Source organism: Bos mutus, chromosome 16, assembly GCF_027580195.1.
Source record: "Bos mutus isolate GX-2022 chromosome 16, NWIPB_WYAK_1.1, whole genome shotgun sequence".
In the NCBI taxonomy this organism is placed as follows: domain Eukaryota; kingdom Metazoa; phylum Chordata; class Mammalia; order Artiodactyla; family Bovidae; genus Bos; species Bos mutus.
The window spans coordinates 48,627,978-48,643,943 of record NC_091632.1 but is presented as its reverse complement, the minus strand read 5'-3'; the positions used below and the strand labels follow the sequence as shown (position 1 = coordinate 48,643,943).

Sequence of the window (15,966 nt, the reverse complement as noted above, 5' to 3'; positions counted from 1 at the left end):
GGCAACCCACTCCAGTGTTCTTGCCTGGAGAATCCCAGGGACGGGGGAGCCTGGTGGGCTGCCATCTATGGGGTCTCACAGAGTCAGACACGACTGAAGTGACTTAGCAGCAGCAGCAGCCCTTCACGTTAAAGGGTAGCTTTTTTTTTTTTTTTAACAGCTTTGAGCACAGAAAACTTAAAACTGCACTCAAAAACAAGGCCTTCACTTGAGAAATTCTGAACACTGCACAAATAATTTTTTACAGATAAAGCCAAATGTAGGTATTACTGTCACAAAGAAATCCCACTTCAGTGCCAAAGCCCTTTCTTAGTTGTTGTGCAGATACGGAATTTCTGTCCTAAAAGATTTTTGATTTCTGCAGCTAATAGCCATCCTTATCCTCAAAAACTTTTATAATGTACATAATACACAGCAGGCCGGGTGTTAGGCTTAGGGGGAACAAAGAGCATGGTTCCTCTCCCCCCGTCCCCCCCCCCCCTCAAGCTTATAGGGGATTTCAGTAATTGAAAGTAAAAATTTTTATTCCCACCCCCCCCCCCAAAAAAAGTCAACATTCCCTCCTGGTTTTCATCTCAAACTTAAAATTCAAAAGAACCAAAACCTGTTCTTTTGATGAAATTTTAAGTTTCATCTCAAAATTTGAAAGAACCTAAACCCCTAGGCTTCTTAAACGGTTTCACAAGCCAAAACCTTTAATCAAGTTCTTTCATTTCTGCCCTCAGACTGTATTTTGAATCCATCATCCCCATTTCCTGCCACTGCTCCAAACCCCCATAACCTCTCATCTGGGCTGTAGTTAATAGTTCTTTTGCTTCTACTCATGTCCTTTTATAGTCTCCCCAAAAAAAGTTCATATTGAGAAACATGTCATTTCCTTTTTAAGGCACCCCTTACCACAAAGGCTTCTTAACAAATTAGGAATAAAATCTAAACTTTTACTTTCAGGTCTCCTCATGTTCTAAGCCTTGTCCTCTCCTACTTAGCTCACTACATTCTAACCAGAGATACATGAAGGTCACCTACCTTAGGATCTTCATGTTTGTTGATGTTCCATGTAGCTCTTCTCCCAGTCTTTGGTAGGTCTCATTATTCAGGTTTCAGCTCATATGTCACCTACTCAGGTAAGCCGTTTTCAGAGCCCTCAGTTTTAGGTGGTTTCCCCAAACCCAGTCAGTAATACTTACCACATTGCTCTGTTCAGTTTTCTAAAGAGCAGTCAGATCGTTAATAGAAATTATGTTGTTTACTTTGTTTCCTTTTAGCTTTTCCTCACTATACTGTAAAGTTCATAAAGGCAGGAATTTTGTTTTCACTGCATTGTCTCCAGCACTTAGAATAGTTCCTGGCATATAGTAAGCATTCAGTGAAGGGCTAAAAAATTTTGTCATGTTTTAAAATGGCCTGAAGTCTCATTATATAATTTTGTTTTTCAGCTTTTGGTTTTACTACAGCACTTTTAACAAATGAAAGATATTTTCTATAAATCCACAGTTCTGTCACCCAAACGTTATTATTTTTATCTTTTGCATTTTACATGTTATTTTTCAGTCTTTGCCTGCATGTCTGCATAATCATAACTGAAGTTTAAATTTTGGAAGAGGTTAAATTTTTTTTTTACCTTTCCTAAAATTTATACATGAGGCAGATTCTGCCCAGTTTGAACTAAATTAGTTCTACTGAACTAAAATGAGTTAGTGACCATGCCTCATTTTGATTGCTGCTGTAAGATATGTAGTTGCAAAGTAAGATTTCAGAAAAAGAATGACTTCTTATATTACTGTGATGGGGTTGTGTTTTTTTAATTTTTCTGATTGACACATGCTTTAATAATTCTTATATTATTTTTACAGTAAAAACTTTCTAACAATTATTCTTAATGGTTTGAAAGTGTATAGTTTATAATGTGATTACTGTTAACTTTTACAGTGCATATAGGATAGTTTATTATCATGTATTTGTAAGCTATTTGCAGAAGAGTTTCAGTCTGATAAGGTGCTAAGATAGATATGCTAATAACATGAAAAGAAAGTAGAAAATGATTGGTGACAGGTGTAGATACAGTACTATAGAAGTGCTAAGGAGAAATAAATTTGTTTCAGAAACCATGGATTATTATGGACTGTTTCTCATCTGTCAGAAATATGTCATAATTACATATAGTTCGAAGAGATAAGTTTATCCTAGAGCATTTTGAAAATACTTCCTTAAAGTATTTTCATTCTATAGTTTGTTAGCTTAATAAGCATTACTTTTTTAAAAGCAAAATTAAGCCAGTAATTTGAGTCTCATCTTAGTCTCTTATTATCATTGCTTAAACTTCAAGAAAGGTCTTTTGAAACACTGTTCTCAGTAGTGAATATTTTACTCAGTTCAGTTGCTCAGTCGTGTCCGACTCTTTGCGACCCATGGACTGTAGTACGCCAGGCCTCTCTGTCCATCCACAACAACTGAAGTTTACTCAAACTCATGTCCATTGAGTCAGTGATGCTATCTAACCATCTCATTCTCTGTCATCCCCTTCTCCTCCCACCTTCAATCTTACCCAGCATCAGGGTCTTTTCAAATGAGTCAGCTCTTCATATCAGGTGGCCATACTTTGGAGTTTCAGCTTCAACATCAGTCCTTCCAGTGAACATTCAGGACTGATTTCCTTTAGGATGGACTGGTTGGATCTCCTTGCAGTCCAAGGGACTCTCAAGAGTCTTCTCCAACACCACCAGTTCAAAAGCATCAATTCTTTGGCACTCAGCTTTCTTTATAGTCCAACTTTCACGTCCATACATGACTACTGGAAAAAACATAGCCTTGACTAGACAGACCTTGTTGGAAAAGTAATGTCTCTGCTTTTTAATGTGCTGTCTAGGTTGGTCATAACTTTTCCTTCCAAGGAGTAAGCGTCTTTTAATTTCATGGCTGCAGTCACCATCTGCAGTAATTTTGGAGCCCTCAAAAATAAAGTCTGTCACTTGTTTCCACTGTTTCTCCATCTATTTGCCATGAAGTGATGGAACCAGATGCCATGATCTTAATTTTCTGAATCTTGAGCTTTAAGCCAACTTTTTCACTCTCCTCTTTCACTTTCATCAAGAGGCTCTTTAGTTCTTCACTTTCTGCCATAAGGGTGGTGTCATCTGCATATCTGAGGTTATTGATATTTCTCCTGGCAGTCTTGATTCCAGCTTGTGCTTCTTCAGCCCAGCGTTTGTCATGATGTACTCTGCATATAAGTTAAATAAGCAGGGGGACAATATACAGCCTTGACTTACTCCTTTTCCCATTTGGAATCAGTCTGTTGTTCCATGTCCAGTTCTAACTGTTGCTTCCTGACCTGCATACAGATTTCTCAAGAGGCAGATCAGGTGGTCTGGTATTCCCATCTCTTTCAGAATTTTCCACAGTTGATTGTGATCCACACAGTCAAAGGCTTTGGCATAGTCAATAAAGCAGAAATAGATGTTTTTCTGTTTCTCTCTTGCTTTTTCCATGATCCAGCAGATGTTGGCAATTTGATCTCTGGTTCCTTTTTTAAAACCAGCTTGAACATCTGGAAGTTCACGGTTCACATATTGTTTAAGCCTGGCTTGGAGAATTTTGAGCATTACTTTACTAGTATGTGAGATGAGTGCAGTAGTGCAGTAGTTTGAGCATTCTTTGACTTTGCCTTTCTTAGAGATTGGAATAAAAACTGACCTTTTCCAGTCCCGTGGCCACTGCTGAGTTTTCCAAATTTGCTGGCATATTGAGTGCAGCACTTTCACAGCATCATCTTTCAGGATTTGAAATTGCTCAACTGGAATTCCATCACCTCCACTAGCTTTGTTCATAGTGATGCTTCCTAAGTCCCACTTGACTTCACATTCCAGGATGTCTGGCTCTAGGTGACTGATCACACCATCATGATTATCTGGGTCATGAAAATCTTTTTTGTACAGTTCTGTGTATTCTTACCACCTCTTCTTAATATCTTCTGCTTCTGTTAGGTCCATACCATTTCTGTCCTTTATTGAACTCATCTTTGCATGAGATATTCCCTTGGTATCTTTAATTTTCTTGAAGAGATCTCTAGTCTTTCCCATTCTATTGTTTTCTAATATTTCTTTGCACTGATCACTGGGGTAGGTTTTCTTATTGCTCCTCACTGTTTGGAACTCTGCATTCAGATGCTTATATCTTTCCTTTTCTCCTTTGCTCTTCTCTTCTCTTCTTTTCACAGCTATTTGTAATGCCTCCTCAGACAGCCATTTTGTTTTTTTGCATTTCTTTTTCTTGGTGATGTTCTTGATCCCTGTCTCCTGCACAATGTCATGAACCTCCGTCCATAGTTCATCAGGTACTCTTGTCTATCAAATCTAGTCCCTTAAATCTGTTTCTCACTTCCACTGTATAATCGTTAGGGATTTGATTTAGGTCACCTGAATGGTCTAGTGGTCACCTGAATGGTCTAGTGGTTTTCCCTACTTTCTTCAATTTAAGTCTGAATTTGGCAATAAGGAGTTCATGATCTGAGCCACAATCAGCTCCCGGTCTTGTTTTTGCTGACTGTATAGAGCTTCTCCGTCTTTGCTTGCAAAGAATATAATCAGTCTGATTTCAGTGTTGACCATCTGGTGATGTCCATGTGTAGAGGCTTCTCTTGTGTTGTTGGAAGAGGGTGTTTACTATGACCAGTGCATTCTCTTGGCAGAACTCTCTTAACCTTTGTCCTACTTCATTCTGTACTCCAAGGCCAAATTTGCCTATTACTCCAGGTGTTTCTTGACTTCCTACTTTTGCATTCCAGTCCCCTACAATGAAAAGGACATCTTTTTTGTGTGTTAATTCTGGAAGGTCTTGTAGGTCTTCATAGAACCATTCAACTTCAGCTTCTTCAGCGTTACTGGTCGGGGCATAGACTTGGATTACTGTGATATTGAACATCTTAATACTATAATACTAGTTCTCCCTTAATTTTTTTACTCTATGTATCAGCATTCTGACAATTGGATTGAGCATATTCGTAAGTAAAATTGTCTTAATTGTATGATTGCTTTGATGTCATTAAAGCTTAAGTCCCACATCTCAATACAGTTTCATATTCCTTTTGAATTTATTCTTCCTGTTGTATGGTTACAACTTTTGTTATCTTCAGTTAGTTAAAATGACCAATTACCTCAAATTATAGTACTTAAAAAGTTTTATATTTCAGTCTGCATAGATACCAAAAGTGTTCTATTTGATAACGTGTGATAAGCACAATGTACATTTTAAATATTAGTTGTTAAGCTGGTTAGACCTATAAAAAACATAATTTGCAGTCTACTGAATAACCTTCAACCTCTTTATTTGTGTAGTGTTAGTTAGGAAATACTTTCTAAGTTACAAAAAGCTGCTTGTTTAGGCATGACTAATTTGTTATTTGGAAAAGTTGACTTTAACCTCATCTGTCTTCATTACTCTTACTTGATGTTATTTACTTATTTACTTAGAAAAAGAGGTAGAGAATTAAGACTATCCTTTCTAGTTTCCCCATATATTTTGAGTTCTTTTCTATTTACGTTTCACTTGATTGTGGAATTTGCTTACAGTCTTGAACCTATGTGCTGCATATGGGCATATGGAGTCTAATTTTTTTTAAGTAACAGTTATTTTTTTATCCTGAGGTTAAGAGTTATGCACATTCAGTATAGAAAATTTGTTAACATGCAGAAAAACAGAATAATAAAACAATTATGAATCTGAAATATTTCAGATTTTGGCTTAAGACGTCCTCATCTTGATTCTGTATATTCCTGCTAGCTTATCTGTGTATTATTCTTTGTATATACATGTTTATATATATATATTAAAATTAGAATTATACCATTTGAAACTCTCTTCATTTTAGCTTAAAGTATTGTGGACATTTTATCATTGTTTTACATAATCTCTAACAAATGTTTTAATGATCACAGATCCTATTCAGTAGATGTACCTCATCCATTAACTAATCCTCAATTACTGAACATATAGGTTGGGTTGTTTTTTTTTTTAATTTTGCTATTATTTCAGGTTATTTAATTGTTAATAGTTTCTCCACATAGACTATGGCATTTTGAAACTGTTCAAAGCTTTTGGTTGGTAGTACTTAAATATGCTTGCATTGGGAATGGATAGTAATCTTTGTTGGCTGATGTGACTTAATATTGTTAGAAAATATATTACCATTTTCTTTTATAGAAATTCTGAAAATTATTGTGGAAATGTTTTTACCTCATATGAACCACCTGACATTGGAACAGACTTTCTTTTCACAAGTGCTGCCAAAGGTATAGTACTACTATCTTAATTAATCTACATGTTATCAAGGCTAGTAAAATGTATCCTCAGTTTTAGGCCATTTATTCTTAATTTCTTAATGTATCACATGCTTGAAATACAAATAAAACAGTTAAAAATGATTTCATGTGAGAATATAATGGTGTTAGTATGATTGTTAGGTGAATAAACAACTTATGTTTTTGGAGAGTATGGATTTTTTACTAATTGAATTTTTATTATTTGTAGTTAATTTTAAATACTCTTGTTATTTTTAAAGCTATTCATTGAAAATTGGGATGGATGATGAAGTTAATTAAGTCTCTTTTTGTATCTTCTCTGTACAGTTTATTAATAATTGTTAAATTTCATTGTCTGGAAAAATGAAGCTAGAATTTATCAAAGCAGCCTTAGAATAAAAATGGCTGGAATATTGGTAAAATCAAGTAAATTAAGAGGAAGCATCAAATTCACCACTGCATTGCTACCTTTTAGATATATGTGGTATACCTTTTCTCTGAAAAGCAGAGTCATTACTTTTTTTTTTTTTATTATGAGAACTAAAGGTACTTTGCTGACGAGATATTTTTGTGTGATAACTTATCTCTTATTAGAATGGACTTCTAAGTGTAGCTTTGAAGCAAATAGTTATCAAAACTCCTTTTACTCATTCACTCAGTTCTCTAAAAAGATTCTTAAAATTTGTTCTTGATACCAAAAAAGGTCCAGCTAACCTATGGATGAAAAGGAGATGTTGAGTGTTAACAGGCCTAAGGGAAACAGTATCCTCTTTAATTACAGTGTGTTGTCAACTATGATTATTCTTGTAGTGTAGTGTTTAGGCCACTTAACTTGTTTAGATCTTAATTTGGCTAACTTTTCAGACAAAAACACTTAGTTCTGAGGTTACGTACTGTGTCTCTAATCTAGGAATGGTATTTTGAGCTGGTCAAAAATGGAAACTGGATAAAAAACAAGTAAATAGGTAATTCAACACAGATTCATTACCACTACCAGAAAATATCCTTTTAATGTTCACATGGATGTTCATTGGTTAAGATCATCATCTTTTATTTATTTAAGTGTAAGAGTAGCACTTTTGTTATAACACCAAAAAGTGAACTTTGAGTGATTTCTTTATGGATATTATTACAGAAATGGAAGACATCAATTTTTGTTGAAGACTTTGTATTTTTCAAAGAGATTATATTGCAGAAACACTATACAAAAAATACTATACACACACACACATTATTAACTGTATTAGGTACAGTTGTTATACTGGACAATATCCTGTGGCTATTAATAATGCAAAATCAAGTCAATTTTTTTCTTGAACGGTGTGTCTTTCTTTTCTAGTGACTTCTATTACTGCTGTTTATGACCTGCTTTGTTTTCACAGACTGTGAGATTATTTGATGACATGATGTATGAGTTAACCAGTCAAGCCAGAGAACTGTCAAGCCAAAATTTAGAAATCCAGAGCACTCTAAGAAATATTTTACAAGTATGTCAAGTATATTAGGAAGGGGGGTGGGGCAGAACTTCAAGAATGTGAGAATTTTTATACTAATATTAGCTTTATACTGTTTATATAATGGCCCAATGCTAGAATTAAATTTATAGAATTAAAGATAGGAAGATATTGCAAAAGGCATAAATGAATTTTTATAAAATTTTGTGCTTAATAAACATCTAAACTTGTATAAGTTTAGACAAGTAATAAACTAGTGTAAAACAAATATAATCAAGATATCATGCCCTATCTATAATTCCAAGGCATATGTGTAGAACACCTGCCATATACTTTGATGTGTGGGTTAGTATGCCAACTTCTTTTTTTTAACCAAATGTATAGCCAGTTTTAATATTTGTAATTCTGATAGACTAAAGTTATGTGTAAGGAGGAACAGAGGGTCCGTTTTGTTCATTGCTATATCCCTAGTATACTAGTTCAGTTCAGTTTAGTCGCTCAGTCGTGACTGATGCACAGAAAATACGTTCTGAGTGAAACTTCTTTCCTTATTTCCAGACAATGGTACAGCTATTAGGAGCTCTTACTGGATGCGTTCAGCATGTCTGTGCCACTCAGGAATCCGTCATTCTAGAAAATATTCATAGTCTTCCCTCCTCAGTCCTACATGTAATCAAAAGTACATTTGTACATTGTAAGGTGAGTAATGGGTCTAAGTACACTTTAAATGGCCTAGAATCCATGAGCAAAGGGCCTGAATTGGTAGTGTTTATGTTTGTTCATGGGAGAAGGCAATGGCACCCCACTCCAGTACTGTTGCCCGGAAAATCCCATGGATGGAGGAGCCTGGTAGGCTGCAGTCCATGGGGTCACTAAGAGTCAGACACGACTGAGCGACTTCACTTTCACTTTCCACTTTCATGCATTGGAGAAGGAAATGGCAACCCACTCCAGTGTTCTTGCCTGGAAAATCCCATGGACGGAGGAGCCTGGTAGGCTGCAGTCCATGGGGTCGCACAGAGTCAGACATGACTGAAGCGACTTGGCAGCAGCATGTTTGTTCATAAGCTTACATTTATCCTGTATTATTGCAATGGGTTTTTCCACAGAGCAAACAGCATGTATGTAAATATTTGTTTCAAAATAAGTAGTTGTAGAGAAATCTTACAAAGGGGGCGCTTGCAGTTTCCTTGTTGTTGTCTTATTCTGTTTCCTCTTGATAAGGAAAGAAGTGATAAGGATTCATGTTGAGTCACAGGGATCCTGAAATAGTTCTGTCGTGGCATTGGTGACTCAGGTGAATTCCTTAACAATTAGTTGCCTATAAAAGGACCTTGACCTTTATTTAGTCCTGTGGCAGCTTTAAAGCAGAAAAGCTGGCCTAGGATTTGTGGGTCACAGGCAATTTTGATAATGCTGTTTGTTGGATAATGCTGTTGTTGGGTGATAATGCTGTTTGTTGTTACCTAATCCTTCTCTTTGGTGATAGGGTACTAAAATGTCATGCCATGGACCTAGTGTTATTAATCTTCTTTTTTGTTCTATATTTGTAAGATCTTAGAAGTCAGAGGTTGTATTTTATACATGCCTGCATCTCTCAAAGTACACTATATATGATGAAAGTTCATTAAGCATTTCTTTAATGAATATGTCATTCAGTAAAAATATTAAATTTATAAGCTCTGATAGAATGAGTTAAAATAAATTTGGCTCCTGAGCGTTCTCTGATTTGCTTTTTTCCTCTCGTTATTTTTTTGTGATCAGAATAGTGAATCTGTCTATTCTGGGCGTCTACACCTAGTCGCAGACCTTCTGCAGGCTCTTTTTAAGGAAGCCTATTCTCTTCAGAAGCAGCTCATGGAACTGCTGGATATGGTGTGCATGAACCCTTTAATAGATGAGCATGATGATATTTTGAATATGGTAGTAGGTGAGTGAGGAAAACTTACTACTTGGTATGTGATGTATATTGACTATAAACCATGCATCAACTAAATTACTGAACCCAATCATTGTTTCTAATTAGCGATTCATGATATTAAATTTATAAAAAAATTTAAATCCTACCCAATAAACTTTTAATCTTTTCAATTTTTAGATTTTGTAAAGTTGATATTTGATGCATTAACAGATTTATATATTTGGTGATTTTCCCTACTTTTTCTTCAATTTAAGTCTGAATTTGTCGGTAAGGAGTTCATGATCTGAGCCACAGTCATCTCCTGGTCTTGTTTTTGCTGACTGTATAGAGGTTGTCCATCTTTGGTTGCAAAGAATATAATCAGTCTGATTTTGGTATTGACCATCTGGTGATGTCCGCTGCTTTATTGACTACACCAAAGCCTTTGACTGTGTGGATCACAACAAACTGTGGAAAATTCTTCAAGAGATGGGAATACCAGACAACCTCACCTGCCTCCTGAGAAATCTGTATGCAGGTCAAGAAGCAACAGTTAGAAATGGACATGGAACAACAGAGTCATTCCAAATAGGAAAAGGAGTATGTCAAGGCTGTATATTGTCACCTTGCTTATTTAACTTATATGCAGAGTACATGATGTGAAATGCTGGGATGGATGAAGCACAAGCTGGAATGAAGATTGCTGGGAGAAATATCATAACCTCAGACATGGAGATGACACCACCCTTATGGCAGACAGTGAAGAACTAAAGAGCCTCTTGATGAAGGTGAAAGAGGAGAGTGAAAAAGTTGGCTTAAAGCTCAACATTCAGAAAACTAAGATCGTGGCATCTGGTCCCATCACTTCATGGGAAATAGATGGGGAAAAAATGGAAACAGTGAGAGACTTTATTTTCTTGGGCTCCAAAATCACTGCAGAAGGTGATTGCAGCCATGAAATTAAAAGACGCTTACTCCTTGGAAGGGAAGCTATGATTAACCTAGACAGCATATTAAAAAGCAGAGACATTACTTTCCCAACAAAGGTCTGTCTAGTGAAAGCTATGGTTTTTCCAGTAGTCATGTATGGATGTGAGAGTTGGACTATAAAGAAAGCTGAGCACCAAAGAGTTGATGCTTTTGAACTGTGGTGTTGGAGAAGACTCTCGAGAGTCTCTTGGACTTCAAGGAGATCTAAGCAGTCCATCCTAAAGGAAATTAGTCCTGAATATTCATTGGAAGGACTGATGCTGAAGCTGAAACTACAATATGCTGGCCACCTGATGCGAAGAGCTGACTCATTTGAAAAGACACTGATGCTGGGAAAGATTGAATGCGGGAGGAGAAGGGGACGACAGAGGATGAGATGGTTGGATGGCATCACTGACTCAGTGGACATGAGTTTGAGTAAGCTCCAGGAGTTGGTGATGGACTGTGCTGCAGTCCATGGGGTTGCAAAGAGTCAGAGACAACTGAGCAACTGAACTGAACTGATATATTTAGTTAATGTTCAAAGTAGGTTGTTTCTCCACAGTGATTAGCAAAGAAAGCTGTGCAACCTTGTACCTTCTAAAGTAGTAGCTTTCAGAATTTTTAAGCTATAAATTCTTAGTAAGAAAGTTTTCATTCCTTCCTGAAACACATAAATACATGTGTATGTGTATGTTTGTGCATGTGTATGTATATACTACATTTATTTATTGTATGTGAAATAATGTACTCTATTATAGTCTATTTTATTTTTAAAAAGTGCTGATTGCTCCTTCATTCATTTCATCACTTGCCAAATGCATCATGACCCAGAGTTTAAGAAACAATACTCCATAAAGGCAAAGTTTGCATTCATAACTTCAGCATAAGGAGAGTAAGTTGGTTTTGTACAGTATTATAAGGTACCTTTTGCTCTGTAAAAACCACCCCAAAATCTGTTATATTGAAGCAACTACTAGGGAGTTCTTTGGGGGTCCAGTGGTTAGGACTTGGGGCTCTCATTGCCGGGGCCTGTGTTCAGTCCCTGGTGAGGGACTGAAAATCCTGCAAGCTGAGTGGCATAGCCCAAAAAAAATGAGAAGAAAAATAAAGCAATTACTGTTTCATTTATTCACAGTTCTGAGTATTTTTAGGCTGGGCTGAGGCGGGACAAGATTTCTCTGCTTCACAGGGTGTAACTGGCTCACCTGGGTGTTTGTGGCCATTGACCTTACTCATGAGTGGTTGTGAGCAGAGGGAGGAATAATGTGCTGAGTCAGCCATGTGTACCCCATCATCCAGCAGGTTAGCCTGGGATCAGCTACCTGCTGATAGCTTCAGGGGTTGTCAGAGCAGCAAGAGAGGGCAAGCCCCAGTAGTCAGGCACTTTAAAGTCTTTGCTTGCCTCACGTTTATTTTTGTCCTGTTGACCAAAGTAAGTTATATGGCCATGCCTGGGGTCTGTGGAAGGGAACTGCCCAAGCTCATGAACACAGATAGGGGGTTTATTGTGCTTACTTTTACAAATTATCTACTACAGGCAGAGTAGAAACCTTAATAAGTACTGTACAAATTTGTTTTGATTCTTCTTTGTTAGGTTTTCTTTCCTTAGGAATAAATCATTTTTTATTAGAATCTCTGCAGAATATTTCAGTTATAATAGGGCACAAATTTTATTCCACTGAACATTTTTCATTTTATTTAGGTCATAGAGTAGCTATAAGCATCAAACTTAATTTTCCATATTTTATAAAAACTCTAAATCAAAAGTGTGACACTTTATTTTGATGTAATTTTTTAAAACTATATTACTTATTTTAACAAATGTTAAGATCATTCATTAGATATTTTTAAACTCACTCCATATAATATTTCAATGTCCTAAGAGTTCTGTTCTCTTTCCTTGTAGTTATTCATTCATTGTTGGATATCTGCTCTGTTATTTCCAGTATGGACCATGCATTTCATGCCAATACTTGGAAATTTATAATTAAGTAAGTTTTTGTTTTGTTTTTACTTTTTGTAATACATTTTCTATATCCAAAGTCTTAATTATTTGTAATTTTCTTAGATTGCATTTAAAACATTTTGTATGGGTTTGTGTAATATTTACTGACACTGCTCTCTGATAATCCAGATATTGTACATGTAACTCCCAAACTAAATCTTACTTCTTTATCCTGCCATCTCTAAAATTAAAAAAAAGTTCTACTCAGTTAGCTAGTATATCTGAAATAATAGGGCATGGGTCTTAACCACTTGCCTGCTGCTGCTGCTAAGTCACTTCAGTCGTGTCCGACTCTGTGCAACCCCACAGACTGCAGCCCACCAGGCTCCCCTGTCCCTGGGATGCTCCAGGCAAGAGCATCCAGGCAACACTGGAGTAGGTTGCCATTTCCTTCTCCAATGCATGAAAGTGAAAAGTAAAAGTGAAGTTGCTCAGTCGTGTCCGACCTTCAGCAGCCCCATGGACTTCAGCCTACCAGGCTCCTCCGTCCGTGGGATTTTCCAGGCAAGAGTACTGGAGTGGGGTGCCATCGCCTTCTCTGTGCCTACTGCTGCTAGTGTTTAACTATCAACTATCCTTTTTCCAGGCTTAGGTAAGTTAATAATTAAGCTGAATACAGTCCCCTCATTATATGCTTTTGAGTTGTTTAAGTTTAATTCCCTTTATAATTTTAACTAGAATGTTGTATGAAGTTGCTAGTGTCCATAGCATTCATCACATTCTTGAGGGTGGAGGGAGTATAGTTGAGATATAAAAATGGTTAAGAACCTCTACTTTATACATATGCATAAAACATTAAAGATCAGTGTAATACTTTCAGGTCTTGGGTGCTTTTCTTGCACCAGGTTATTACATTGCCAACAAGTAATAAATAGTGCAGTGGTTAAAAGTGTCAACTCACAGCCATGCTGCATATACTTGAATCTTTTCTGAAATCATTTATCCTTTGGAAGTCTTAGGCAAGTTAGTTAACTTCTCTGAGCCTTAGTTTGCTCATCTGAAAATGGAAGTTATAACAAAAGTACCTTCTTTATGGGGGTACAGTGAGAATTAATTGAGTTTATCAGTTTGAAGTGCTTGGAACTCTGCAAGGCTAGTGAAGTACTCAGTGAGTTAGTCATACTGCTGTCACCATCAGGGCTTCCCAGGTGGTACAGTAGTAAAGAATCCGCCTGCCAGTGCAGGAGAGGCAGGTTTGATCCCTGGTCTAGGAAGATCCTCTGGAGAAGGAAATGGCAACCCACCCAAGTATTCTTGCCTGGAGAATCCCACGGATAGAGGAGGCTGGTGGGCTACAGTCCATAGAGTCGCAAAGAGTCAGACACGATTGAGCAACTGAGCACATACACCATCACCATCAAATATCGTCTACTCTTGCCCACTTCTGATTCATTTTCTATTCTTCATTCAGACTGATCTGCTTCTAAAAATGTCAATCAAATCATATCACTCTACTGTTTAAAATCCATCCAAGTTAGAGTAGATGTCTCTGTTGTAGCACTCTGAACTTCACCTTAGCATTTGTCACAGCTGCAATCCATCAATTATTCTTACATTATTTAGTCTTCTCTTTTGTGTTGGACCAGAAATTCCATACAGACAGGGCAGAGATTGTGTCTTTTCATTCACGCCTCTATCTCCAGGCCCTCACAGACTCCAGTGTATAGTAAGGGTTCAATTAATATTTTATAAGGAGAAATTAAAAATTAGCAACTTAAACTAATATGACAACTTCAGAGGTAAAGTCAGCATGTCTTAATTATGCCATGTCTATTATAAATGATGCATTTTGATTTTTTATATGTTCTATCAAATCATATTTTATCGTCCTAAGTTACTTGATGTGTTACTTGTGGTGATTATATTTTCTTTTTATTCATTTAGGCAGAGCCTTAAGCACCAGTCGGTTATAAAGAGTCAGCTGAAACACAAAGATATAATTACTAGTTTGTGTGAAGACATTCTTTTCTCCTTCCATTCTTGTTTACAGTTAGCTGAGCAGATGATACAGTCAGATGCACAGGTAAAAATATGGGCTGACAGCACTGTGAACAGTAGCTCCTTCTCCTTTGACAGTTATTACTAAATCTATGGATCGATTTACCAAAATGGGTTTTAATTTGTTTTGTTTTTGTTTTCAACCTGTGAGATTATTTGTAGCCCAATATTACTTTTCACCCAGAATGTTACATTGGACTCCTGTAACTCCTCTACTTTCATTCTCTCTACAGTCAGTCTGTCCCTGCCTTTTTTAATACTCACTGGTTGGTCAAGACATTCTCCTCAGAATCCTTTCAGTCTTTTCTACTCTTACACAGAAGTCTAATTCCTTATTGCTACTTTTATTTAAGGTTGTCTTGAAATAGCCACAGTGAACCTTTTCTTCACCAATCCATTGCAACTTGTAGAGAAGCAGTATACAGATGTGTGAATGTGTGTGTATCTGTCAGTCTTCTAAACTTGGCTTATACTTATATATATTTATATTGATTTCAAAAAATTATAGTGTTGGCATCAGTTATAAAACATTGTATTCTAAAAATTTGTAATATGCTTATTAGGAATTACAGTTTATTTTTCTATAACTATTATACGTAGTCTGTTCTCAGACTAGCTCTTTAAAGTTTAACTCATAATAGTCCTAAATTATAGAACTAACCGTACTCATGACTTAACATTTATAACTAATAATTTCAGTGTGTTGTTATTTTTAAGTTGCTAAGTTGTATTCACCGTTTTGTGACACCATGGACTGTAGCACTCCCCATCCTTCACTGTCTCCTGGAGTTTGCTCAGCTTCATGTCCACTGAGTTGGTGATGCCATCCAACCATCTCATCCTTTGTTGTCCTCTTTTCCTCCTGCCCTCAATCTTTCCCAGTATCAGGGTCTTGTCCAATGAAGTGACTCTTTGCATCATGTGGCCAAAGTATTGGAGCTTCAGCATCAGTCCTTCCAGTGAATATTCAGGGTTGATTTCCTTTAGGGTTGAGTAGTTTTATCTCCTTGTTGTTCAGTGGACTCTCAAGAGCCTTCTCCAACTCCACAGTTCAAAAGCATCACTTCTTCAGTCCTCAGGCTTCTTTATGGTCCAACTCTCACATCCATACATAACTACAGGAGAAACCATAGCTTTGACCATATAAACCTTTGTCAGCAAAGTGATGTCTTTGTTTTTTGATACACTGTCTAGGTTTGTCATAGCTTTCCTTCCAGAGAGCAAGCATCTTTTAGTTTCATGGCTTCAGTAACTGTCCACAGTGATTTAGGAACACAATAAGATAAAATCTATCACTGTTTCCCTAACTATTTGCCATGAAGTGATGGGACTAGCCAGGCT

The 15,966-nt window shown here is 36.7% G+C and overlaps 1 protein-coding gene across 5 annotated transcripts in view; it reads left to right on the top strand.

Annotated features, from left to right (window-relative positions):
• Positions 1-15,966, top strand: part of FIRRM (FIGNL1 interacting regulator of recombination and mitosis) — a 56,912-nt gene that overhangs the window by 1,209 nt on the left and 39,737 nt on the right. For 4 of the 5 annotated variants that reach the window (XM_070385314.1, XM_070385315.1, XM_014480331.2 and 1 more), the window contains exons 2-8: positions 4,960-4,999; positions 6,199-6,287; positions 7,679-7,783; positions 8,309-8,449; positions 9,515-9,680; positions 12,529-12,613; positions 14,512-14,650. In XM_070385314.1, coding sequence (XP_070241415.1) covers positions 4,960-4,999; positions 6,199-6,287; positions 7,679-7,783; positions 8,309-8,449; positions 9,515-9,680; positions 12,529-12,613; positions 14,512-14,650 — 765 coding nt within the window. Of the gene's footprint in view, positions 1-4,959; positions 5,000-6,198; positions 6,288-7,678; positions 7,784-8,308; positions 8,450-9,514; positions 9,681-12,528; positions 12,614-14,511; positions 14,651-15,966 lie in introns of those variants that run through there. The other variant, XM_070385316.1, reaches the window with a different exon arrangement.